The following is a 27,991-nucleotide window of genomic DNA, read 5'->3' on the forward strand; positions in this document are numbered from 1 at the left end:
TTGTATCCAACGAAAGGCAGTTTGCGTTCGTAATATCTATTTGGGTTCTTTTTAATTATTGTATAGACGTACATGAATGGAAAAAGAGTGTAGAAATGTTAAGGCAACTAAATCTAAATGGTATAAGCTTCTCTTGATGGATAAATGCTGAGAAGTGCATGTCAATTGCAAATATCTTCCAACCAAGGACGTATTTAGGGGGGTCCAGGGGTCCGGACCCCCCCCCCCCGAAAGACTTATCAAGTTCAAAAATTAAGTAATTAAAATATACGTTGCTTTTGTTGTCTGATCGAGTGATATTTATTTCCACCGAACCTATTTGAAGGCAGTAAATATTTAGTTTTATAATTGCTTTATTTAACATTAATTTGATGTGTGTCTGTCTAATCAAAACCTAACGTAGTCCAATGACTCCTTTGCTGCATAATTATTTTATTGGGAGACTCTTGAGACAAAACTATTCTACCGGACTGGCAAGGACATATTTAAGGGCGAGCCCCAAGAGTCAGGACCCCCCCCCTCTCCAAAACGCTTACCAAGTACTAAAATTAAATAATAAAAATATACTTGTTTAGCATTTGCTGTATAATCGAGGATTATTTCTTTCCGCCGAACTTTGAATGACAGTATCAAAATTTTTTATCTGAAACTTTAATTTTCGTCAACTGGATCTAACATTTTTGTTATTTAATAATTTGTTATCTATTTGGCACTGATTTCCTTGTCAGGACAGTTGCTTTCATACGGAATTTTAGCGATCTTAACTACAAGTACGCTAGATAATGTACCTAGGTATACATGCTTTTATATATCTATTCATAAACAGTCTTTTTACCAATTCATATAATAATAGCAATACAATATTAATGTATATATTTTAATTAATATTATTTTAATTGAATATAATTATAATAATGATTATAATTTAAACTTTTATTTGTTGTTATTATTATTTCTGAGACACTTGGTTCGGACCCCCCCAAAATAAATTTCTAAATACGTGCCTGATTCCAACATTAAATATTGGGCTACATACAGTGTGTTTGTGATTATCCTTTCAGCCATTTCATCTTATCTCTCATCTTCATCTTCTCGATTAGTCAGAAATGGCAGAGTAAAATACTGTAAATCAAACCAATCAATCTAACTGCACTATCGGAAATTACTTAAAACCTCTCCGTTGAAATATAAGCACAACTCATACCAGTCTGACAATAATTGCATTGTACGTACACAATGTAATTTTCTCGCTATCGGTTTCCTCGCCTTAAAATTTACTTCAAATTAATGGAGAGAACATGGTGTTGCAAATGTACCAATTCATCAGTGGCGTAGCGTTATAATACGCCCGTACGCCCGGCGTTCCCAGATTTAAATTTTCAAAAATGCGTAAATGCTGTGAATATAAAGTAAAACTTGACTAATTTCATATATGTTTGACTTTCATGGCATTATAATAGCTATTTTTCGCGATCCGCTTGCAACGCTCCACTCTCAACACTCGTTCTAGCATCTTTTTCAATGCCTTTCCTGGCCGGACGACGAGCAGGTTCGGCGTAAAGAACTCTATATTCCTTGCTGCCTTTCTGGAGGAAAAGCTTCGATGTCTACAGCACGCGCGTAAATGCTCTCTCATACGTCAGCGTACGGAGCAGCAGAGGTCTACCGTAATTGGTTCATGTGACCCTTCCTGCCTTCTGAAGCAGACGACAGCGGTAGAATTCCTACCTGGTTCTTCGCGCTCTTGCCAGTCGTGCTATGTGATGCTACAATACGCAATAATGACTGACGTAACTTTACCAATCTCAAATATACCGCTGCATTGTATAATTTATCGCACGAACAGCGATGTGCATTAGAAACTAAAATATCAACACAGTTTTTGTCAAATAAGTTGGTGAAGTCCTCGTGGTAGAAATTCAGCCTGTGGCTGCTCTACCACTTAACCCGCAAAACTATTATTTTTTTATTGTTATTATTTTTTCGTTATTATCTAACTGCTTAATATTGTGTCAATGGAAATGTTTACCATTCATTTGAAAACTCTTAACATCGAATTGTATCTGGACAAAATTATTTTAAAATGTTTATCAGCATTTTCAAGATGTAATAAACAGTGGTCTGAATTACTAATCGGCACTGTTACGTCAGTAGAGTGTACGATATTAGGATCATCCACCCACCTCCGTGTCCGAGTGCTTTGCACAGTGCGCCAAGACGACAGAGGTCCCTGGTTCGAATCCCGGCGTGAGCACGGGTGTTCTTTGTCAGTGTCCCTTCATCAATATCATCACTCATATTCATATTCGCAATTAACCAAAAGTGGTCGAAAAGCGAAGTAAAATAAAACAAATCAATCAGTAGTTGGATCATCCACAACAACGACGTCTACTGTTGTGCAGAGTCGCTTGTGATTCAGGTAGTTTTTTAATGAATTGCGTCATGCAGAAAGATATTAAAAAAAGGTATAAAACACCAGAGTTCAAAACATTTGTGGAATAGTGAGGCATCTAATTTTCTAGCTAAAACATGCATTGATGATGTTTTATTGACAACCCAACTGACTTCAGGCAAATAAACAATACCTGTGGCGAATCATACCATAAGTAAATTATTAAGCAAGAAAGGGCCGACCCTTCCTTCGGATTTGGCGTTCCCACCCGAAATGTCCATGCTACGCCACTGCAATTCATACCAACTTTCTCTTGACGACATTTAGGAATTGCGTAGTTAAGTTTCACACTTCAGACTTGAACAGAGTCATTTAATATGTGCAAGGTCAAAGAAACACTGTGGCACCGATTAGCCAAAAGTGACAGAAAAGCGAAGTAAAAGAAACGAAGTCAATCAATCTTTAAACCTACGTCTATGGTGAAATTTTGCGACTAAATCTTAATTGACAGACGATGTTGAACGTGATTTTTATTCACAAATGACGAGTATAGCAGTGAAGTAGTGCATTGATTTGCAGTTTGGTCTGTTTTATTTTCGTATTTTATGTTACTTTTCTGCCTGTTTAGGCTATTCACGATGTTCATGAACGGCGATTGTATATGTTTTATCTTATTTTATGTCGCTTTCTGCCACGATGATGAGAATGAATGATGATTAGCTGAAACTGACGAAGACACTCATAAAGGAAAAATCATACCACGCCATGCAACCGACGGTGGTGAGTTCGTGTCCGCACTCAAAGCGCTCGGCCATCTGTGTTTATGAAATTAAGGAAAAAGAACCCACCTCGATTCAGAACTCTAACCCGAAACCATCGGTAACGAGATCTATTCTTACGTAACTGCATTTACGATTAATGTATAGCACTCATTACGTGCTGCATTTATGCAGAGGATGTGTTTATATCATAGCTAAATGTAAAATTTTAGGCATAACTAAACAATATTTTATCGAGGGAAAGGTTACATTATTAGCCGTGCCGTGCCACCTTCGAAACGTTGGACAGTTTGTGAAGTGAAGCATGCCCTTGAACCCTGATTCATTTGTAAATTTGGCACCGTAGAATACTGGTTTCAATGTACAGGTCACGGTGTTTTATGATAGGAGTCTTGCAACCTATGGTTGAATGCAGTATTAATAAGGATCGGAAATTAGACTTTAGAAAAGAATGTTACCGGAATGATAGTTATTTTTCAAGCAGGCTCATTACAGAAGTCACACACGGACACACAGAAAAGCATACTGACGACAATATACAGGGTGGCTCAATAAGTCATTTAACACCCTCAGTACAAGGTCACTGCAGCGCGCAACATGGAAATGGTAATGACCAATCATTATCAGGCCAAGGGGGAACCACATTGACGCCACCCACACGGTCAGCGGCCATCTTGATGTCCGCCATCTTGAATTCAACTTCAGATTTTTAAATGGGAAGGGGGTCGTGCGACATATCAAAATGAGCTAGAATTTCACGAGAAATGCAATGGTGAAGGTGTTTTCGACGTATCTTTAACCAGTAAAAAGTTATGACTGAATTCTTGTACCAATTTCCTCCTTTTCGAGGTGTTAGAAAAATGCCTTAAAATTTGTTTAGCGCTTCGGTAATGCATCTAGATCAAAGTGATGTCTATGGAGAGACGTTCGCATGCCATTGCACATTATTTTAATCGGATACATCCATGAAGAGCTGTGCATTATGAATGGTTGTCGCGAACAATTTACAGTGTGACGCTTCCATTGAATTAAAAATCCTTCACAGTGACAAGGCTAATGTTTATGTTCATAAGGAAGTTCATAAACAGAATATTCGATGCTTTTTATCTGATAACCCATTTTCGACAAATCAAAGCTGAATGGTTAGTGTTGGTAAGTTAATAGTGTGGCGTGCTGTGTGGAACACGATTGGTTAGTCAATTTTCCATCAACGGAACCTTAAATGCTTAGGGATACTTGGATTTGTTAAATAAACAGTTTTTTTCATCCTTGCTTATGGAAGAAGGTACTTTTTACAGAGTTTTTTCAATAGGGAAGAACAACAGAACACTTATGGGAACGTTATGAACCAGTTTTTGTCCAAATTTAGTTATCAGATGACAAGGGTCACATATTCTGTTTATGAACTTCCTTATGAACATAAACATTAGCCTTGTCACTGTGAAGGACTTTTATTTCAATGGAAGCGTCACACTGTAAATTGTTCGCGACAACCATTCATAATGCACAGCTCTTCATGGATGTATCCGATTAAAATAATGTGCAATGGCATGCGAACGTCTCTCCATAGACATCACTTTGATCTCGATGTATTACCGAAGCGCTAAACAAATTTTAAGGCAGTTTTCTAACACCTCGAAAAGGAGGAAATTGGTACAAGAATTCAGTCATAACTTTTTACTGGTTAAAGATACGTCGAAAAAACCTTCACCATTGCATTTCTCGTAAAATTCTAGCCCATTTTGATATGTCGCACGACCCCCTTCCCATTTAAAATTCTGAAGTTGAATTCAAGATGGCGGACATCAAGATGGCCGCCGACCGTGTGGGTGGCGTCAATGTGGTTCCCCCTTGGCCAGATAACGATTGGTCATCGCCAATTTCAAATTCCATGCCGCAGTGGCCTTGTACTGAGGGTGTTAAGTGACTTATTGAGCCACCCTGTAGATCACATTACAGTAAACCTAAAGAATACAATTTGTAAATCTACTCACCACGTGAAGCTGTCCTGGAAAATTCCATCACAAGGCCAGCAGAACAATTTCAGTCCGCTTATTCAATAGATTTATACACACGCTGTACGGGTATCACAATACGAAATTACAGTATAACTTGTGTGCAATATACAAATATTATTGTTAATAATTTTGATGAAACAACTTCAAACGAAGCGCGCCATGATTCAGCGAAGACCGTGGCCACACACCGCGACTAAAAGGGAAGGGGGGGCGCATGTTTCTGCGCTTCAACTTCATGATGAAATCCGCTAGAGGCGTTGGTGGCGTTTGCTGTATGAGGAATTCTTATGCTTATAATGGAATTAAATGGAAGTTTTCGTCGAGGGGCGCTTGCTTGGTTCCTTAGCGGTCAGTTAGTGTCTGACATAGACGTGCGCAGACCCTCTGATTAGGGGGCGGGGGGCAAAAGCCTTGATGAAAGTTCAGTCGGGAAATAAAAATCTAATTTTATCTCACTCTTACATAATCAATTCATCCGCCCCATAACAAACCAAATGCAAAAATTATATAAATTTTTCGATCCAAATTTATATAATTGAAAACAGTATTGATTTAATAGCATGCAAACAAAAATCATGGGATGCCATGGCATTCTCGTTTACATTTTTTCTCATTCAGTCCCCGCGCAGCTTTCCCTTCTTCCCTCCACCTCGGGCCATAAGGAAGCATGGTCCACTCTCCCCCTACCCTACTTGCACAGGAGTCGCGGGTGTGCGCACGTTGTTTTACTCGTGGTTCCACTATACTACTACTCTGAACTTGACAAGACTGTAAGAAAAGCCGACATTGCGAGCGAAGCAATTTACGAAATGAATTTTTATTTGTATAAAATTTGAAGTCGAGGGAGCAAATGACCCTCTGTGCCCCCTGCAGGTGCTCCTGTCCGTCTGGAAGAAATAATTTAAGAAAGACGTGAAAACTAATTCCATCTTCAGTATTCTTTCGTCCTTCTACTCTTAGCTTCTTCTAGTCTTGCATTATTTTACGTCAATGTTTGCCCCCCTAGAATTGATTTACGTCCAAAGTTGGGATAAGACAATGCCCTCCTGCCCCCTTGTGGTTGTGCCACTGAACCTCCTTCCCCTGTAGTTGCTTCGAACTTTCATAGGCTTGAAAATAAACAGCAATAAGATTCCTCTACATTAAATTTCTAAGTGAAAGTATAATAATATAGGGGCATGGAACGTCTGGAAGGGGAGGAGCAAGGATATCCACATCTTCCCCTTCGAAAACAAATGTCAACCTATTTTACGTGTATAACTTGATTTCAGTCATAGTAATTTACATTAATTATTTTGCGATAATTTAAAATTCAAGTGGTGTTTTTTGAGGGGGCAACACCATTATCGGGGTAATATGCCCATGGAAAAATACCTTGTCTCTTCGTGGGGAAAAATATGCGAACGTCCGTGATTAGGGGGGCAACTGCCCCTCCTTGCGCACGCCTATGGTGTCCGATGAAAGTTAATGTTATTATTTTTTCACAAAAACTATTTCTCGGGGCACTACGAAAGAGTCTTGAGCTCTGGAAACTCGAATTTGAATGCTGGAAAATCCCGTATGAAAGAATCTAGACGGAAGGGAATGACAATTCGAAAAATATTTTGGTCGTGTTTTAAAAATGTTAACATAGTCACTCAAGTGTGGATGAAGATAGAACAGTTCTATTTATTTATACAACAAGACTTACACCAAATGAAATATTCAAAATAAGAACAAAAATAATAATTATGGGTGTAACCCTAATATTATTATGTTTATTTGTATTAATAATAATAGACCCATTATTAACTCCCTCAACATTACAAAATATAGATACATGGTTAGCCGAATGAATCCCGCGCGTTAAAATATTATGTCATGCATGGTCGTAACTGGTCCCGGGTTCGATACCCGGTGGAGGCACATAGTGATTCGGATCGCACTATAAACTGTAGGTCCAGTCCCAATGAGCCTTACTGTGCACAAAGTGGACTTAAAACACCAAATCAATCAATCATGGTCGTAACTTTTGGGGGATGGGGGCGAATTGAATTTGGGGCTTAATTTTGTTGGGGGCGGAGCTGAATGGCAAAGATTACCCTTGCCCCACGAAGTCACGCCTATGATGTCATGGGCTGAAACAATGTCACGGTAAAATAGAATAATCTCTAGTACCCACTGATTGAGTAAAGAGATAGAGATTACCGCTGTATTCCTAGTAAATTAAGTGTTTTGCCCCTCACATAAAAGTGCCAAATTAGCACATTGGTACATGCAATTTTAGGCATGGAACCACCGACAAAGAAGGGCTACTATCATACGGGTCTTTTGCCTCACTGAAGGATCCAGGAAACCTGGCATGGATGCATATTTGGTCCTTGTTCCGATTAGAGTGGTGTGTGGGCTGAGGGGAGGGGCGATGAAGGGGTCAAAACAGTTATTTTAAGTAAGACAGCAGAGAAGATGGACAAGATGTGGCAGAATAGTGTAACTGTGGCAAAGATTGTGCACAGTGATTTATCCACACACACACCCATAACACCTTCCTCAGATTTTCCACAAATGCCCAATTTATGATCATTTCGGCACAAAATTCATCTTTTCACAATTAAAAACGACATTGCAATCTCTCAAGGTAGGCAATCCCGGTAAAAGCCCGCATTTTCAGTTATGCAAAAATATGCACGACCATTGTTTTATTGAGAAAAAAAAATCTGGGAAGATTAAGTTCGTTCTTTTGGGAAGGGTCGGGGGGCATACTTGTCATGAACTAAAGAACTAAGAATTTATATTATCCGTAGCTTGAGGCACAGTGGTCATCGTAGTATGCTACAAAGTCAAAGGTCCTAGGTTCGAATCCTGGGTAAGGTATACACGTTATTTTCACGTCTTCAGTGGTCAGTGAGGAGGAAAACACTCAGTTAAGAATTCCCCCCAGCTAGGACTCTCCACTAGGAACACTGCTCGTTGTTACGATCAACCTAGAGAGAGAATGTTTGTTTGTTTGATTGATTTGTTGTTTTAAGTCCACTTTATGCACAGAAAGGCTAATCGGGACTGGGCCTTCAGTTTAAAGTGGGATACGAACCAGTAGCATGAAATAACAAAAATGCACATAATTATTTTCCAAACATTTATCTCTACTGTTGAAAAATGTTATTTTCACATCTTTCAAACAACAATTTTCATAAGACTGTCAACTTGAGAGCACCCATCATTTCCAGGGATAACACAAGATATAATTACGATGGAATTTATCGGGAGCACAATGAACAATGAGATTGGACAGTGCCTTCAGCTACCTTCTACAACTCGCTGGAGAGAGATTCATAGAGTTTCTATTCAACATTGCTAGAAGAGTCTATCAAACATCCACATTGTTCCTTTTGTGTCGGAGCAACAAACAGGAAAATACAAGGAAACAGGAACGCTTTGGCTGATTAGGAAAGAATCCGTGGCCATGGATCTTGAGTGATCCTGCTTCCGTTTCCAAATATCACATGATAAGAGAGTTATACGGCAACAGTGATTTCTCAAGGTGCAGATGAAGAAACTAATCTGCACGAGGGAAAAAAGAACAAGAAGGAACACTTACCAGGAAAACGTTACAGTACTTTGTAATACTAGGCAGCGTTTACACATTTGGTGACGTTATTTTTAATTAAGGAAAATAACTAGTAAAGTGATTCTAGGAAAGTTAGATCCCCTTCCTCCACTCATGGGTGTCGCCAGAAATTTTTGCAGAGGGCTGTCGGGAAAGTAATAAAAGTTGAATAGCAGAAAAAATAACAATGAGTATTGTATATCATTATACAATAATAAATATAAACTAATAAAAACAAATTTTATTCGAAATAATAATTATTATTATATAAATGTGGAGACTCGATCCACCAAACGAGTGAATACCAGCACAACTATTTTCCATTATTTATTTTGCATTTTACGCAGTTAGTATCTGAAATACATTTTGATATTAACTTTTGCACGTCTCGTTCAAGAAAGGGCTTTAAATGTTATGGGGATTTTTTTTTCATAAAGTTTGTTGTATGACCTCTCGCCTACAACTGTAATTATTAGAATTTTGAAAACTGTGGAACCATTTGTTCTTTGAATGAAATGGTAGAATATAATATTGTTCCTGTATTTTTCAGTCAATGTTTTCGATCCATTGCATATTTACTTTGATTATTCTGTTCGAATACTAACTAAATGAACTTTATTTCTGTTCATAACAATAAGAGTAACAAACTTTCGGCTTTCTTGTATCTTTAAATGAACGATGTCAATTTCCAGGGGGTCCACCGACCCGTTCGACCCCCCACCCGACGCCCATGCCTCCACTCCCCTCTCCCCACCAATTGGGAAGGAATCTAGAAATGCAGAAGCAGGGAAAGAATGCCCAGATTTTTCCTCTTCACTAACACTGGTTATTATATGAGCCCTTTTTAAACTGTATAGAAAATAGTACAGATATAAATTGTGGTTAAGATGGAAGAAACGCTCCACCATGGAAAATTTGATGAAATTTTAAAAACAATGTGAAATGAACCATAAACTGTTTTTACTAAATGCCGTAAATCAACCCAGATAACATGAAAGCTTGTGGCAAGCTTGCTTGTAGATTGTTAAACCCAGTTGGATATGGCAAGCATGAATCAAGCTGAAAGATGGCTTTGACAAGCTTGTATCAAGCATGCAGCTCTCTGTGACCAGCTTGGTGGAAGAGCTTGCTGTAATTTTGACATGTGGTAACTAGTTGGCTTAATTCAAGCCTGACACAAGTTTACTGTGCTATCTGGGAGGCTACCTGTTGAAGAAATAAGTCTTTCCTCTACTATGTGTACAATTATATCTTAAGTATGCATTGAATTCGACTGTACACAAGTATTTCTGTAAAATATATCTAACTACAAACAATTTTTAGGGGAATGTGTGGGGTAGCACAATCCATTCCAGAGACAGGCTGTCTTGCAATCCCTGCCAACAAATACCATCCTTTTGACATTACAAGGATGCTAGAGGCAGACATATTAGGGACTATTGTACCAGTAAAATGAGGTGTTGCTTTTAATGCATACTCTACATGTTTGCAGACTTCTGCCAGCGAATGTATTTTGGTTGCGATGCTGGCTGCAAGAGCTGAGGCAATCCGAAAGCTGAAGGAAATCTATCCGGATGAAGAAGATGGAGCCCTCCTGGCTAAGCTAGTTGCATACTGTTCGAAGGAATCTCACTCCTGTGTGGAAAAGGGGGCTATGATTACCTTTGTGAAGCTGCACGTACTGGAGACCGATGAGAACAACAGCTTAAGAGGAGACACTGTGAGAGAGGTATGTATTTTTGTATGAATGATTTCTAACATCTTTGTCTAGCTTTAGAATTTTTGTGTTTACTTCTCTTTTCCCTTTATGGAAACTTACTTTGTACTGTCTTGTGTGCAATGTCCTTTGCTGTAATGTTTTAATTCTGCTATATAGATTTTGTTCATAATTGGGAAAAGAGAGACGCTGTAGTACATAAATACGGAGATACAAATACTCACTTTATTCGCAAAACTGTTTTTTCTTCTTTGTTCTATTAATTTCAGTGGCCACTGCTACCATCCTTGTTGGAACTTATTGTACTGTTGCTTGGAGTGCTTTCATTGTTCATAGTTCTCCGGCTGCTGCTAGTTGCGCTGTTGTTAACTGTACGTCTGGGTTGTCTGCTATTTCCCGGGACTAACTGTTGTAGTAGGGGAATACAAGTGTGGTGTGCCTGTCCGCGATAGATATTTAGCTCATGCGGAAAGTGCATTATGGCATGTGTTTCCTTGATTTTGGTGTCTACGAGTGTGTGGGCAGTGTGCTTGACTTGTACCTTTTGAATTTTATGGCTATTATATTTGATGTGTTTAGCAAGACCAGTAGTGAAATTTTTGCATCTGTTAGGTGCTGTTAGATTCTTTCATTGACAGATTTGATGGACCTGCCAATATAATGGGCCTTGCACTCACACTCTGCGTCATATACACCTGGGTTATCAAGGGGAGGAGAGGAAGTACCGTTTGCATTTGTTTAGTTTATCAGCTATTTTGGCACTGGGTTTGTGCGCTACTTTGATGCCATATGGGAGAAGGAAGGGCTTTGGAAATGCGGTTGGATGTGGTGGGATGGTAGGTGAAGGCAAACCATTTATATTTGCCGTTGGAGGTAGATTGTGGCTGGGTTGCTTGTGGATGGGTTGATTGTAGCTGGTAGGGTGCCTGACCTGTACCTGTATTTCTGCTTCACTGCACCAAGTGGAAAGTTGTGCTTCTGTGTAGCCATGTTTCAGGGCTATTTCAATAATGTTGGCTCTCTCTTCTCATAGATCATCTTCTCTGCAATAGTAGGAGAAGGCTCTTCGATAAAAGTTCAGTCACACATTAGTTTTTTGTTTGGGGGGATGGCTGGAAAGAGCATGTATGTACTGGTTGCCTGCATCTGGTTTCCTGTAGATAGTGGTTATGAATTTGTTAAGTGAGCGGCTGATGGTGATGTTCAGGAAGTTGATCTTGCCATGTTTCTCTTGTTCTACAGTGAAGTTGAGCCTGGGGTGGATGCTATTTAGCTTGTTCACTAGAAGGTTGAGTTCTTCTGCCTTTTTATATATGGCTATTGTGTCGTCCGCGAACCTTCCATATTGGATGTATTGCAGTTCTGGAGTGTGGAGTATCTCTTTTTCAGCCAAGTGCATGACGATGTTGGCTAAAGGAGCTGATAGCGGATTGCCAATGGCAAGGCCCTCGTACTGTTTGTAGAATTTATCCTCAAACTGAAAATAGTTGTGTTTTAAACAAACTTCCAGCAGCCTGGTTGTCTCTTGTACATCTAGAGCAAGGATTCTGTTTACTGTCAGGCATCTTTCTACTGAACACAGAGTTAGGTCTATGGGGATTGAATTGTACATATATACTATGTCAATGCTAGCTAATTTTGCACTGTCAGCTTGTACTATTGACGTCAGCAGATATTTAGCATCGGGATTGTTGCGGAACACAAAGTAGCCCACAAACCCAGTGTCAAAATAGCTGATCAACTAAACAAACACAAACGGTACTCTCTTTCCCCCCTTAATAACCCAGGTGTATATGATGCAGAGTGTGAGTGCAAGGCCCATTACATTGGCAAGTCCATCAGATGTGTCAATGAAAGAATCCAACAGCATCTAACAGATGCAAAAAAAAAAAAAAAAAAAAAAAAAAACTCACTACTGGTCTTGCTAAACACATCAAATATAATAGCCATAAAATTCAAAAGGTACAAGTCAATCACACTGCCCACACACTCATAGACACCAAAATCAAGGAAACACATGCCATAATGAACTTCCCGCACAAGCTAAACATAGATAGCGGACAGGCACACACACTTGGATTCCTCTACTGCAACAGTTAGCACCGGGAAATAGCAGAAGACATGGACGCAGACGTACAGTTAACAACGTACAGTTAACAACAGCACACCTAGCAGCAGCCGGAGAACTATGAACAATCGAAGCACACCAAGCAACAGTACAACAAGTTCCAACAAGGATGTGGCAGTGGCCACTGAAATTAATAGAACAAAGAAGAAAAAACAGTTTCGCGGATTAAGCAAGTACTAGTTTCTCCGTATGTATAGATTTTATGTCAATGAAAAAAAATGTAGATTGTAACCATGGTTGAGTGATAGAGAAAGCCCAGAGCCATAACTTTGTCATGGAAAATAAGATGAAATAAATAAATCAATTTCTGAAGTCAGACCTCCTAATGTTCATATGTTTCAAATGCTGACCTTTCATTGAATATTTTGAGATACATTATCATCTTCCTTTGTTTTTAGAAGAGAGTTGAACCTATTTGTCAGATTTGCAACTGAAACTTTTTCATCAAATTAAGACATTTTCTCCTTATACAAAGTACAAAATTTCTTAAATATTTTGAATCTCTACAATGCAATTGGTTAAAATAAATTATTCTGCTACAAGACCCAGGTTTGTTATACTTTCCTCCAAATTTGTGAATAAAAAGAGGATTCTATCATGATACAATAATTTGTGTTTAGAAAACAAATAATAACTCACAAATGCTAAATTTGGTTACAGTCTGTACAGTTTTTCATTAAATGCAGTCTAACACAAGGGAGTTCTTAGGTAGATAATGAAAAAGCCATCTGGACACTGCAAAATGAATTCAACACATTAAGAAATATGGAGGGAAAACAACTTGGGGTCTGACTTTGGTACTCTTCCCCTATATGTTCCCATTGTGGAGATTGTGGTTCTCTCATACAGATAAGACAAAATAAGTTATTTATTAAGAGCATATTTGTAATTGTTGTTTCCTCCAATTGTTCAGGCTATGGAAGAAGACCGAGCTGAAGGACGTGTACCATTCTTCATATCTACAACCTTAGGGACAACTTCTTGCTGTTCCTTCGACAACATCGCAGAGATTGGGCCCGTCTGTGAGGACTTTGATGTGTGGCTCCAAGTGGATGGTGCATATGCTGGAAATGCATTCATCTGTCCAGAGTTCAGGCCTCTGATGAATGGCATCGAGCACGCCATGTCTTTCAACACCAACACCAACAAGTGGCTCCTGGTGAACTTCGACTGCTCCACCATGTGGACGAGGGACAGGTTCAAGCTCACTCAGGGTCTGGTTGTGGATCCCCTGTACCTTCAGCACAGTCACCAAGACATGTCGATCGACTTTCGCCACTGGGGAATTCCTCTCAGTAGGAGGTTCAGGGCTCTGAAGCTGTGGTTTGTTCTCAGGTGCTACGGCATTGAGGGTCTACAGAACTACATACGGGAACATTGCCGGTTGGCGAAGTACTTTGAGTCCTTTGTGAGAAAAGACGACAGATTCCAAGTGGTCAATGAAGTGAAGGTAAGAAGCAGATGCAATAACTGATCTCTCTATTTACATGCAACATTTACAAAGAATTCATACCTTTCTCCACATACAATCCATGTTAAATCTCTTCTACAGATCTTCATTTCTGTTAATTCCTACATCCATCCTCTATTTCTTTGTTACTGTCAATTTGCTATTTTTGTCATCCAACAAGACATACAATTACTACAATATATATATATATATATATATATATATATATATATATATTCACTTTTTATTTAGCCCTTGTGGCCCTCCTTCCTTTTATCCTATATATATATAGAAAGAGGAGAGAGGAAACACTCACCGGACAAAGAAAAAATTTAAATTTTCGTGATGGTATATCACATCTTCAGGAGTAGAGAGACGTTGTATAATTAAGTGACTAGAGGGAAGAGTAAGCATGACCTGCAGTGTTGCCAGGTCCCAAAGGGGAAAAAAAAGTGTTGACAGTACCACAATTTTTTTTTTTTTTAGTTCTTTCGCCTGGCTTGTCGAAAACTGTGAGTGGTGGTGTGGTGGTGGTGGTGGTGGGGGGGGCGGTTTGTTGGGAAAATGTGGTGGTGAGGGTGAGGATAGGGGATGAGGGGCGTTATTGGGTGGCCTTCTTCAGGCCTGGAGGTGTGGTTGCATTCATGGTCGATATGTAGGCCCTCTCCCATCTTCTACGTATTGAGGTGTTGGTGGATTGGGGCAAGGAGTGGACGATCACTACCTGGAAGCAGTCATTAAAAAGAATATTGTGGTGATTGGTGTGAATGGCAACAGCAAAGTCCAGGTTTTGGGTAGAGGAGCGGTGGTTGTTGATGCGGAGGTTCAGGGCTGTGGATGTTTCCCCCAGGTAGAAGCTCCCACAGATGTTGCACGTGAGGATATAAATTAGGTTAGAGCTGTTGCAGGTTCCTTTGGGGTAGAGGGTGAATTTGCTGGTGGCAGTGTGGATCTGGAGGGTGTGGGAAGTGACAAATATGGGGCAGGTTTTGTACCTTGGGCGGTTGCATTTGTGGGTTGATTCTTTTGGTTTGAACCTCTTACGGCTCGGCTGAACCTTTGGCTGATGCCAGGGCAACGTTTTTCAAATTTTCCTATCTTTTTGAAAAACCACTACAGGTATTTCCAAAATCTGAAACATTCCATATGCTTAGAATTTCTTCTAGATCATCTGGATCTTCGTCTGATTTGTTTTTGCTGTTGTTTAGATATTATCAACAGTTTAAGAGACTGATGTAGCCATGACACTATGGAGAATATCTAGACCACAGCAAAAGCAAACCACAAGAGGATTCATATGAATGCTCTAGAAGGAATTCTAAGCATATGTAATTTTTCAGATTTTTGAATATCATAATGGTCTTTCAGAAAGAGAGGAAAATTTGAAAACCACTGCCCTGGTGTAGGCCAAAAGTCCAGCAGAGCTTTAATTTTAAAGGCTCACTGCCTTCATTGAGATGTCTAAGATAGATTCATTCTTTGCAATCATCAGGTGGGAAACACATCAGACAATGAAGGTGGGTGACCCATTTGAAGTAATCGGTTCAAATCAAAAGAAACAAGCAACAGTGGTTTTTGTGTAATTTTTAACCATGTTTTCCGCATATCACAACTTAATAGTTGTTTCTAATAATACTGACAGATCTGCAAATTACTTTTTTTTATCAGAAATTTTTCAGATTTTAATCTCCCATCAGAAGAGTTGCTTCTATATATCTTCTTTTGGTTTTAATGGTTTGGATATTCAACTTTTCTATCATTCATGAATATAAATGTAAAATGGTAAAGATTCTCATTCCAATCTGAAATTAAATGCAGTGTAAAGAAATTTGGTTTCTCTGGAACTAATCTTATTCGCATTCTTTTTTTGGAAACATTGCTCTTCAGTAACTTTCTTATAATATAAAAATACTTTGAAACAGATGCGAACAATTATGCAAAGTCCCTAATTATTTTGCAAAACTTACCATCCTGGAAAAACATGATAAAACAAACTTTTTAAATTTATTATATCTTTATTGCCTGGTTTCGACGTTAGTTATACTAATAAAAGCCTCCATTTCGAACTACTGGCAACACCCATCAATAATACCTATGTACAGTGGGATGCATATGTATTATCATGCAAATTATCCATCGACATTTTCACTCACTTGTCTATTCCATCCTAAGTGTTTTTGAGGAATGAAATTGTACTGATGCTTGTGTACAGGGTAACTCTGTTTTGTTGGCATTTCTGTTTCAATTCTTCAACTTTGTGTTGCATAGAACTGAGTGAATGAACCTAGTGATGGACAATTTTCCATGAATATTTTTGCATCCCACACTACAACTACTTGTAGTGCGTGTCTTACTATCTATCATGTGACCATCTCTCATGTGCTGTAAAGGAATTATCTTTTCCTTACTTTCTTCCTTATTCATTAATACTTTCTAAGTGACATCTTGCAACCCTACAGTCTACATTTTCATCTTTGCAGATGGGGCTGGTGTGTTTCAGGTTGAAGAAACCTGACAAAATTAACCAGGAGCTACTGGCATCTATCAATGCTTCCGGGAAACTCCACATGATACCATCCCGCCTGAAAGACAAATACATAATACGTTTCTGTGTTTGTGCTGAAAATGCAACAGATTCTGATATTGGTGAGTACAACTTTAATTCAATCTGCAACTAATCTACTAATACCAAAAGGTGTTGTTTCACCAGGGAACAGGGAACATCAGAAAGAAAATGCATGCTACCATAGCAATATTGTTCTCTAGCATGGCATTTTGGATAATCAGTTGGATTCATGAAACTGAAAACATTTTTTTTTATTGTTAACTAATGAGCGAGAAATATCTCCTCCATCTTCTACTCACACACATACATGCGAGTTTATGTGGACAAGCAGTTTGTGCTAGAGTTTGTTTTTAAGACCACTTTATGAACAGAAAGATAATTAGGACCGGACCTACAGTTTAAAGTGAGATCAAAATTACTATGTGGCTCCAATGGATATTGAACCCAGGACATCTTGATTACAAGATGATGTTACCACTACACATCATGGATTCAGTGGCTCCAAATTCCAATTGCACATAATATGCCATTTGAATCTACAAAAAATATGTCAAGGAGTCAAGCATCAATGTTGGAGTCATTCAACATGAACCTTAACTATCAGATGAATATCCTTGAATGGTTTGCAATATGGCAAGTTCCTGTGTGATGTGGGTTGTCTGATCGCAAGGGGTATGTGGTTAATTCATAATTTCAGTTAACCTAGAGTACTCCTAGTAGTGTAATGATCAATGCTGTCAACTTGGAATTAAGGTAGTAGTACTACATTGATTCCTGGCAAAAACACAGTTCAGCAGTTTCGATCCAATTTTAAACTGTAGGTCCAGTCTCAATTAGCCTAGTTGAGCTTTCTCTCACATAGTGAATTAATTACACCTCTCAGTTCTTTTTTGTGTCATATATATATGTAAAGAAAACGAAACCATATCATCTTATGAACCAAATCCAAACCTACTTCTGCTCGTCAGTGTACGATTCGGGGGGGGGGGGGGTGGAAAGTTCATGAAATCACTCGGAAGAAATACAGCTGGAACAACAATTTTAATACATTATTCAACGTATTCCCCCCAAAGCTCAATACACGTTTCACAACGATGTTTCAACATTTGTAACCCTTTCAAATAGAAGGTTTTGTCCTGCTGTGCAAACCAGCCTTCCACCTCCTCAACCAGTGCCTTTTCGGACTGAAAATGTGTGCCCTTGATATGTTTTTTTGAGGTTTGGAAAGAGGTGATAGTCGGGCGGGGTCAGATCAGGGGAATAGGGTGGGTGGGGTACACAGGAATAGCCCAGATCCACCAGCAATTGCATTGTTTGATAGGCCTTGTGCAAGGTTGCATTATCCTGGAGAAATTGCACACCACGGCTCACTTTTCCCCGATGTTTTTCCTTCAGATATGCCTTCAATTCAATCAAATATTGGGAATAAACAGCAGCATTGATGGTTTCACCCTGTTTGTTTAAGATATTTTATGAGGATGACACCATCCTTATTCCAAAAGACCGATGCCAGAACCTTCCCCGCTGACCTTTGACTTCGGAACTTTTTCAGTCGAGGAAACCCACTGTGGTGCCACTCCATGGATTGCTGTTTAGTCTGTGGGTCATAATGGTGAATCCATGTTTCATCTTCAGTTATCCGACAGCGCAAAAAATCATCAGGGTGTTGAAACTTGCACACAGTCTCCCATGTTCTCTTCTGGTCAGCAGTCAGACATTTGGGATCCATTTCGCACTGAGCTTCCGCACGTCCAGATACTCTGATATTATGACACCCACACGCTCACGCAATATCCCCAGATACGCAGTAATGGTTTTGGTGGATATGTGACTATCCTCCATGATCATGTCATGCACTTTGTCAATGTTTTCCGTGGTCACTGCACTTGCAGGCCTGCCAGAGCAGGGTTCATCTTCAGTCTCACCATATCCAGTCTTAAAACGAATCCCCCATTTAGCTACTGTTGTATATCCTGTGGCATGTTCCTCCAAAGTCTCATGCAAAGTTTTATGGATATCCATGGGGGATTTGTCTTGCAACACAAAAAACTTGATGACACTGCGAAGCTCATTCTTCTCAAATATCCTTAGGTCCTCCGCCATCGCTTCTTACTGAACGTGAAACAAAAAAAATAACAATGACAAAAGGATCATATTACAATATATGCTCTTTCTAATGGCTACAACGATGTGTTTCAATTTTTATTTCTTCTGGGTGATTTCATGAACTTTCCAGCCCCCCCCCCCCCTCCTACACCCGACCACAGATATAAAAGTAGGAGAAAGTTTTGACCGACGGAAAATAAGTTGGCAATGCTGCACACACCGAAGCATTCTTGATAAGATGCTTGAGGATCCTCTAGCAAATTTTTCTCAACGCACAACTTCAGCACTGAGGTCACACTACACGTCGATTGGTAACTTTCAGGATCATGTTGTCTATTCTTCTACACAGTTCTTCCCAAATGCGTTTGAAAATGAATCTTGGTGTTCACGTTTTTTTTTTCTAATGTAGTTCTGACATTGCAATAATCTTACAAATATTTTTTTGTTCTTGTTTCGCTTTGCTTCTATGACATGTTATCACAACTATGAGGATGGATGTTAGATTAAATTGATAAAGAGACCTTCAAGAGATAGGCATGCAGAGACCAGGACAACTCGGAACTAAAAGTGGAGAAGTTTAGTCAGACCGTCCTAGCTCTCGGCCTCGACGTAGCTTATAATTAGTTGTAATGCTAAGGTGCTTCTCTGTCATATTCAAGCCTAATAACTCTTTTTGGACACTTTAATTTAGGAGTTCATTCTGCGGGGACAATCCCATTTTGTTTCACGGGAAGAGGGCGAGGGACACATCTCGTTCATAACCCAGAAACAATCATAGCCTATACTTTAAGTATGACATGCTAAACACTACATACGGAGATCAGTTCGACATGGCAATTGTGATATAAAAGTTGCATTTTTCTACTCTGATTCTTTGGGTAAATTTTATCCCAATTGATAATCTCGAAACAACGCAAAATGTTTGCTAATTTATGTGAATTCACATTTGTTAATCTATACCTACATTGTTTAATGTTAAACCTGGGTGATGGAATTTGTGCCTCAACATAAAATGATTAGTTCTCATTCACTACCAAGCGAAAGCTGTAAATGTTAGCTACATATAAAATGAAAGGCTAGTATTCATTATAAGAGAGAGTGGTAGAAATATGTGTAAGGAAGATGTGAAAGTTTCTATGTGAAAACTGTCGACCTCCGTGGAGGTGTGGTTAGCACAGAATGCTACAACGCCAGCGATACCGGGTTCGAATACCGGTCTAGGCATTGATGTTCTTTGCGAGTGTATTTTCATTATCAATACTCATTTTTATTGTGATTATTCAAAACTGGCAGAAAAGCGACGCTGAATAACAAAAATAAAAATCTATGTGAAAATTAAAAGCTCATTTCAACATGTCTATTATCCCCAAATCCTGCAGCAATGCAACTTACGATCAATAACTAACTTCCACAAATTTCGCGGATGTATTTTTTTTAAATCCACTTTATGCACAGAAAGGCTAATCGGGACTGGACCTACAACTTAAAATGGGATTCAAACCACTAAGTCCCTCCACCGGGCATCGAACTGAGAACTCCTTGATTGCAAGGTGATGGCATTTTGACTACGCCGTCATGGAGGATCTCTTTAGTTACATCTGCATAGAATAACATAAATTGATTTTAAACATATTTCGGACATTAAATATTATCATCACAGACTGGAAATTAGTTTTAGAGAAAATCAAAAATACGAGGAATATCTATCGTTCTGAGAGGGGGGGGAGGGGCAAGGACAGTTTGCTTTCCTTTGCTAGATTTAATATAGTGCGGGAGCAAATGTGGCAAAAAGTAGGAGGGGAAAACTGCACCCCCATTCCCCCTAATCGCAGTCCCTGCACTGTCGCAATATATTGCCACCATTTATTGAAGAAACAACAATGGTTCAAACTCAGAAGGTGAAGGTTCTAATTTTTGTTATTTCACATTACTGTTCTACCACTCTCGGTTAATGACGATGATAAAGATTAAGATGTGATAGATGGCAGTGGGATGAAGACAATCACACATTTATATTTTGATGACCAAGTTATAACCCCAGATATTCGACTTCGAAGTGCATTATGCAAACCAATTTGCCACGGGATTGGCTTTTTCGTATTTATCAGTTCATCAAATAAATATATGCACCATTCAGCTACCAGAGCTAGCAAAGCAAGGTAAAGTAACCAAAACAACAACATATCTACTTATCACCCAGCAATTTCATGCTGACCAAATCCACACACAAACCTCTTTTGGCAATCGTTTTGCAGAAAGGCCTTGAGCATTAAAGATTGCCCACTTCCTGGTTCAGCTCAAGACAATTCAGGTGCCTTATCAAAGCTGCTGTTGAGCACGCAGGGTTTCTAACCCACTTCGGCGTAGTTCCTCCTAATACCTTTGGTGTTGATTGTACATGACAATGACAAATTTTGAATAGTTTACACATTATTCACTAAAATATATTTTCATGTAATGTACTTGAAGCCTTCAAAACCCTGGAGTTTTACCGTATCTCCTACTGATGCTTGAAGCATGTAAAACTCTGAATGATATAACTTTGATGCTCTTGTCTGCAAAATTTTACTGCAGTACAATAAACAACAGTGAATTAAATATCTAAATTATTGTAGATATTTACTTGTCTAGAACTAAATCCTCCTTAACATTTACAGAGTATGCCTGGAATGCAATTAGCGAGACAGCAGCAGATCTCCTTGAGGCCTATAAAACTCCTGCCACTCCAAAAGAAATGCTTTCGCCAGACCTTATACAGGCTGGCAAGGACTGGGCTGCACGAAGGAGGCGGCTTGTCAAACGCTTCAGTTTCACCAGGAGTGTTTCGAAGGATGTCTTCCGGATGTCAAGAACCAACAGCTTATACGATGGAGTTTCGCCCATTATTGTACTGGATGATGATCAAGAAGATGTGTTTTTTGGCAACGGTTTCATCAAGGAGGACGTTAGCAATGGATGTATAAAAGAGGAAGAATCCGTTAATGGCGATGAACAAACAGTTAATGGCATACAAAAAAAAAATAATGGCGAGCAAGGACAAGTGAATGGCACTCAACAACCACTTAATGGAGAATGAAGTATGATGTGAAACTGTGTATATCGCACAAAAGACCTTATAAAGCCACTTTCTACAGTTTTCTTGCAGTGCATCGGACTTTAGTTCCTTGATGTTCAAGTGATATTGATAAAATGAATATGGCTCATGGTAACGGACCTCACGCACAAGTGCTCTCATTTTAAATCCAGATGGCATTTAATGGTGAATGAATAAATATACGAGTGCATTATGGGCAAAGACATTGTGAACTGAACGAGAGTACAAACTTATTTCTATGGTGGTCTACTGGTTATGCACAAGTACGAATATAGGGTAGATAGTATAAATACCAAAAAATACATTCATAATTTTGTTGGTCTCTCTCTTCTTGTATTGTTGAACAATTTTTCTTCTATGCTCCAGATAATTTTTTTGTTGTTACCATAAGAAACAATTTAGTTTATGATACCTCATTATTATAATTTTACATACTTTTCCAGTTTAGAGTTTAATCAAAGAATTAAAAAAATAAGATCTACAGCAAATTTTCAACGAACATTTTTCACTACTACCGATACAAAGGAAGATTTGAAATGCACAAGTCTCCAAAATAATATATTTTAGAGCAATGAGAGAGATATCAATTTAACTTTCTGAAATGTTAAGTTTTGTGGATCTTGAAATTTTTACATTGTGAAAATAAAATGATATGCCAAGAGACATATTGTATTTATCTGAAAGTGCATATATTTCCTTTGAAAAAAAAAAATTGATGCTAGTTTCATTGCCTGCTCATTTCATGTTGGCTTACATAAAAATGTGGAACCTGAACAGAGTAAAATATACAGCGACTGTATTTTTCCACAATGAATCTTACAAGGAAACATCACAAGATTAAACTCACCGTTCTCAATAATACTTATATAATTCAATTCAATTTTTAAAACTGTATATTTGACATGAATAAGAGGAATTATGAGCAAGGAGTATTATGTTGAAGCTACGTACACACACAACAACAATCGAAATTGTGTATCTCAAAGATGATGAAATGATAGAATGGTTAAGACAGTAGCCTACAATGCTGAAGGTTTGAGGTTTGATCTCTGGCTGGAAACTCATATTTTTCAAACTACTTCTTTCCAGCCGAAAACAGCTTACAGAAATTGTCACGATATGAGAAAACATGTATTTATATCTACCTTGCAAACAAATCTCTAAAACTTGTCACATCATTGTTTCATTACAAACTTTAAAAAAAAATACAAATATAAAAAATGTGCAAAGATGGATCTCGAGTAAGACAAGTCAATTGTGAGTTTATATGAACATGCTGTTAGAGGTTCTCACTGTTTTATAGACAAATAATATTATTTAATAAATAATATAAAATACACTTTCTTGCACAAATAAATACATATAAATTTTGAATAACCAATTGGCCAGATTTTAGGAACTGTATAACAAGCTGCTCATCTAAATTGTGTGACTTATAAATTGCTATGACTTATGAAATGTTTATTGTAATTGGTTTTAAAATATAGGTACAAAGGTAAGTATTCATCTGTAATAGGAAACTTCTTTTGTTCTCAGATCTACAACAATAATTTGATCTGTATCAATTATCTTGTATAGTGTCCATCATACATGACCAGACAAGAGAACATATCAAACAGTGCTGAAATAAAATATTAAGCTGTGGTGCAGATTTGTCTTGGTTCAGACTTGTGTTGTCAAAAAAGGCGAGTTTTAACATTTCATTCTGATAACTACAACACATATTGTTCTAATTAGTTCACATTTAAAATGCCATAAATTGTGTTGATTATTGCTGTATTTGATAAATTCACAGTGTAAACGTTTGTGTAAATATAATTATGTGAAATTATCTTGACAATAAGATTGGCTTACCTCAGAAATGAAATGTGATTGAAAAAGGATTGAAAAAATGTTGTTTTCTGCCAGGGATCGAATCTACAACATTCACCATTGTAGATATCTACTCCAATCTGTCACTTCACCACCCTTGAGAAACACAATTCTAATTGTTGTTGTGTACGTATGCAACTTCAAAGGGTCCTGGGTTCGATACCCAGTGGAGGCATATAGTGGTTCAGATCCCACTTTAAACTGTAGATCCAGTCCACATTAGCCTTCCTGTGCATAAAGTGGATGGACTTTAAACCAAAATCGAACAAGTATGTGGTTTCAATAAATTCACATAAGATATAGAGTTTCAAAAACTGGATTGAATAATATAGTTTTTATTGAAAACTTTAATTTTCATCTTTTGATGTTTCCTTGTTAGATTTACATTTTGAATAAACTGACTTGCTAATCAGAAAAAAACAAAACAATCTATCAGTGTAACCAAGATGTCATCTTTGAATAATATCCTCACCTCAGCAGGTATCAACAATACACTTGGATATTAATAATCTGCATTACCAAAGATGTTTGTTGAAGTTACAAACTAAAATGGGAAGAAAACATATTACTATATCTATACGATAAAGCAGAAAGCAAACTTAACACAAGTGGTTAATATTTTGTTGAATTTTATTATGATGATGGTAGTAACAAAGAAAACAGCCAAAAGAAAAATGTCTACAACATTTTTCATTTTGTTGTGAAAGATAACTTTTCTTTTTTTGCAGAAAATATAAATAGGTTTTGCATTCTATAGTTATAAATAACATTGCTACCATTACTTCTTCAATAACACTGAACAGAAAGAACTTCAGTGTAAAATATGACAAACACACACAAATTTGTGTTATATTACTTTTATTTCTAAAAAAAAAATAGACCAGTCAAATAAATTATATTATACACAACATTCCATACATATCTTTAAAGTTATACAGAACCAACAGGGCAAGACTGAATCATTATTCTTGTGGTACTAAAATCACTTGTGCAGGTTACTCTCAGCTCATACTTTGAGCTGTGAAGTATTACATCAAATTTCAACAGTGGACATGAATCTCAAGTTTCCATGACCAGCGTACAAATCAGTCATTACCATAAACATGCAAACATCTTTTCTTACTTTCATTCATTAATCAATTCCTTAAGAGTACTTGACCATTGACTCCAGTACTTGTCCTTTTTCCTATAAGCTTAACTTACATATGGCATCGTTAATTAGAAAAAAAAAATGAACTTTTGTTGCTTGTAAATAAGCACTCAAAAATTTATTATAACATTTTATAAAAATTCATTTCCCATGTTGTTATAAAAGCAGCAACTTTGAATTTAGGCTAATCCTTAAATGAGATGATATTTTTACAGTTGTACTGTAGGAAAAAAAAATCCCCGAAGTAATTATTTTGAACACAATTCATTACACGTACAACTGCCTTCAGTACAAAATTCTAAATTATATGCAAATACTATAAGCATTTATTTTTTAGTTAACAGTACTCGCATATGTTTTTATCTGAAATTGCAAATGTTATTCCTAAAGCAGCACTGTCTTGTGTTTTATATAGCTACGAAATTGTCACAGAATTCTGTATGCTATTTATAAGTGATGATTGTGACAAAAATGATTGATCATACATATATACAAATTAAAAAAATAAATTTTATATTTCATCTGAAAACTATATATATATATATATATGATATATTGAAGCTACACAAACACAGCCAATAAAAATAATAAAACTGAAATTTACCAGGGTTTTCCTGGATGCCAGCACTTTACAAAGAAGTGAATCCTAGTAGCTAATAGATAGTTCTGATGTAATTTTATACAACTGAACAATATGTCAACACTAATTAGAGTTGTTGAATATTACAGCAAATTATAACATTACTATAAACATCCAATCTAGTTATATGTCTAAAAACCTTCAAGAAAAATAAATTAAAAGTTCCATATACATATTATAAAATTACCACAAGATGATAACTCAGTGAAGTTAATGCTCCAGAATATGAACATTTTTATGGGTAAAAATTTGGTACTGTACCAGTGAGTTTCATTCGGTCTGTTATGTCAATTTTACTACTGTACTACTAATAAATTTGAAATGCTCCGGTAATGGATTTAACAATGCATGGAGCATTATTTTCCAAATTATGCTGTGCAACTTTGATAATAACTTCAAAAGGAAAGTGACACTTAACGAAACCCGATATGCTCGCCAGAAAAGAAAGCTTGCTCTCATTTTTTTTTTACAGATTTTTGTTAACATGGTGCTAAATTCTGTAACAAAACACTTATAGGAACATATGGGACCCATCATAAGGCCATGGTTTTTGTTGGACAGTATACTATTTCGATGTAGTTCTGCTTTTACAAGAACTTACAGTTTACTCTATGCCTGTACATATGGGCACATGAACTTACAATCAATAAAAACGTTAAGTGCAGAACAGGACACTGGTAGGATAATAGAGATATACAAGAGAATCTAGTATATAAGATTTAAGTGCTTGTATTGATATTTATATACAGAGAGAGAAATTACCGCAAAGGGATATTGGAGGAAAAGGGAGACGATTAGCTGCACCGTACCATCATAGGGTCTTAAGCTTCACACAAAATTCTTGACTAGAAATTAGCTGCTCACAAACTAACATTATATATTCATATATATATTTCTCTCTATTTATATGTACTGTTCATAAAACTACATTTCCCTGTGGGGGAAAACCTTGTAAATTTTCTGCAAACACTCACCTAACATTCACGATATGCACAACATTCGTAAAAGGATATTTTACAAGTATTATGTACGCCTGTGTACTTACTACATATGAACTGTTTTCATGTAATTGTGTTTATATTTTACATAAATAGAAAAATTATCCTTTATATCAATAACACAAACACACAAAAAGTAATCATCATCGTTAATCTCTGCTAGCCAGTTAGTTAGAAAGTTTAATGTGAAGTTTAGAAAAATCTTTAGCATTAATAAATCGATGACACTGACTTACATTTCATATTGAAAAAAGTGCTACACTAATTATTTCTTTGTGTGTTTAGTTTTTCATTTACTTTAATAAGATGGGAGGGAAAGATTTAGATATTAAAATGGAAGATATGGTAACGTCAAACATTGGACCAACGTATGGAAAAACACTCAAGGTAAAGTCAACTCCTTTCCAACTTACAATATTGACCAATCAACAGAACTTACTTTTTTAGCATTCCTGACACAAACTTTCAGGCAAATCTGGACTGTAGGATTTATGGAAAGGCATAGCTGGTATATAAGAACATGCACTTTCCTCTCTCCATTTCTTTTTAAACATCTGGTAGGCTTTAATGCCCTATTATACACATGGCAACTATATATATCAACAGCTGAAGGGTAACTTCACTGTACAATTCCTATGAAGCTGTTAAATATTTTAAGAAAAATGTTTGAACATTTTAGTTCTTACTTGATATTTCATTATGTATAATGCTCGTAAGATGAAACCACTGCAGGAATGTTAACAACAGAAGGATAACATAGCACTGGCTTATTTACTTCGATTACCAAGTAGTGTTTCCTTAGTAATTTAGTCATTAAGGTATCACATAAATGTACAACATCCATTGTAAAAATTTAACATGAAAAACGTCATGTTACTGTAGTTCAATCTGGTTATGTACAATGTATAGGTACATGTGGACTTACTCATACCTGCAGTAGTATCACCTGGATATTGTTGCGATAACAATTCTTGTATAAAACAGGGCTAGTTAATTCTCAACATATGGCAAAACCATGAAGCCAGTCTTCCAAAATTGCATTGTAAGTCTAGATAACTGGAAAAATGGTTTTAAAACTGGCAAGGGGACGATTCTGCAACCACCTGCACTAGGCCACAAAGCAACACACCTTACATTTGTTTCACTTGGGGTCTGGTTGTCACAAGTGTCACGTCAGGAAGTGGCCCCTGGCAATTTAATGGTGGCAGTGATGTCACCGTGCCCCTCCTGACCCACTAGGCTCGAGAATCCGAATCATGGACGATTTTCCTCTCCTTGTAGTAAATCTCCTCAGATTCCTTGTCACACAGCAGAAGGATCACACCACCGAACAAGAAAATAGCTGCTCCCCAACCAACACCATATGCCCAGCCGAATTCCCACTCACTTCGGTTGCCTAAAACAAAGCATGTTTTCATCAGACCACTTTTCAACAATTTCAAATTTGTTATTACTTTTCTCAACCAAATACCTTGACAGAAGAAATATTCACAAA

The 27,991-nt window shown here is 37.4% G+C and overlaps 2 protein-coding genes across 7 annotated transcripts in view; one reads left to right on the forward strand and one right to left on the reverse strand.

Annotated features, from left to right (window-relative positions):
- LOC145986525 (aromatic-L-amino-acid decarboxylase-like) overlaps window positions 1-23,488 on the forward strand; it is a 63,406-nt gene extending 39,918 nt beyond the window's left edge. For 2 of the 3 annotated variants that reach the window (XM_083120636.1, XM_083120637.1), the window contains exons 5-8: window positions 10,268-10,504; window positions 13,534-14,070; window positions 16,551-16,716; window positions 21,400-23,488. In XM_083120636.1, the coding sequence (XP_082976762.1) occupies window positions 10,268-10,504; window positions 13,534-14,070; window positions 16,551-16,716; window positions 21,400-21,818 (1,359 nt within the window). In that variant the 3' untranslated portion in view covers window positions 21,819-23,488. The remainder of the gene's footprint in view (window positions 1-10,267; window positions 10,505-13,533; window positions 14,071-16,550; window positions 16,717-21,399) is intronic. The other variant, XM_083120635.1, reaches the window with a different exon arrangement.
- An 832-nt stretch (window positions 23,489-24,320) lies between these two features.
- The window catches only part of LOC145986526 (transmembrane protein 47), a 276,873-nt gene continuing 273,202 nt past the window's right edge, over window positions 24,321-27,991 (reverse strand). For all 4 annotated transcript variants that reach the window (XM_083120638.1, XM_083120640.1, XM_083120639.1 and 1 more), the window contains one exon: window positions 24,321-27,892. In XM_083120638.1, the coding sequence (XP_082976764.1) occupies window positions 27,732-27,892 (161 nt within the window). In that variant the 3' untranslated portion in view covers window positions 24,321-27,731. The remainder of the gene's footprint in view (window positions 27,893-27,991) is intronic.

The sequence above is a fragment of the Lepisma saccharinum genome, chromosome 4 (assembly GCF_977018435.1).
Source record: "Lepisma saccharinum chromosome 4, izLepSacc3.1, whole genome shotgun sequence".
Classification (NCBI taxonomy): Eukaryota; Metazoa; Arthropoda; class Insecta; order Zygentoma; family Lepismatidae; genus Lepisma; species Lepisma saccharinum.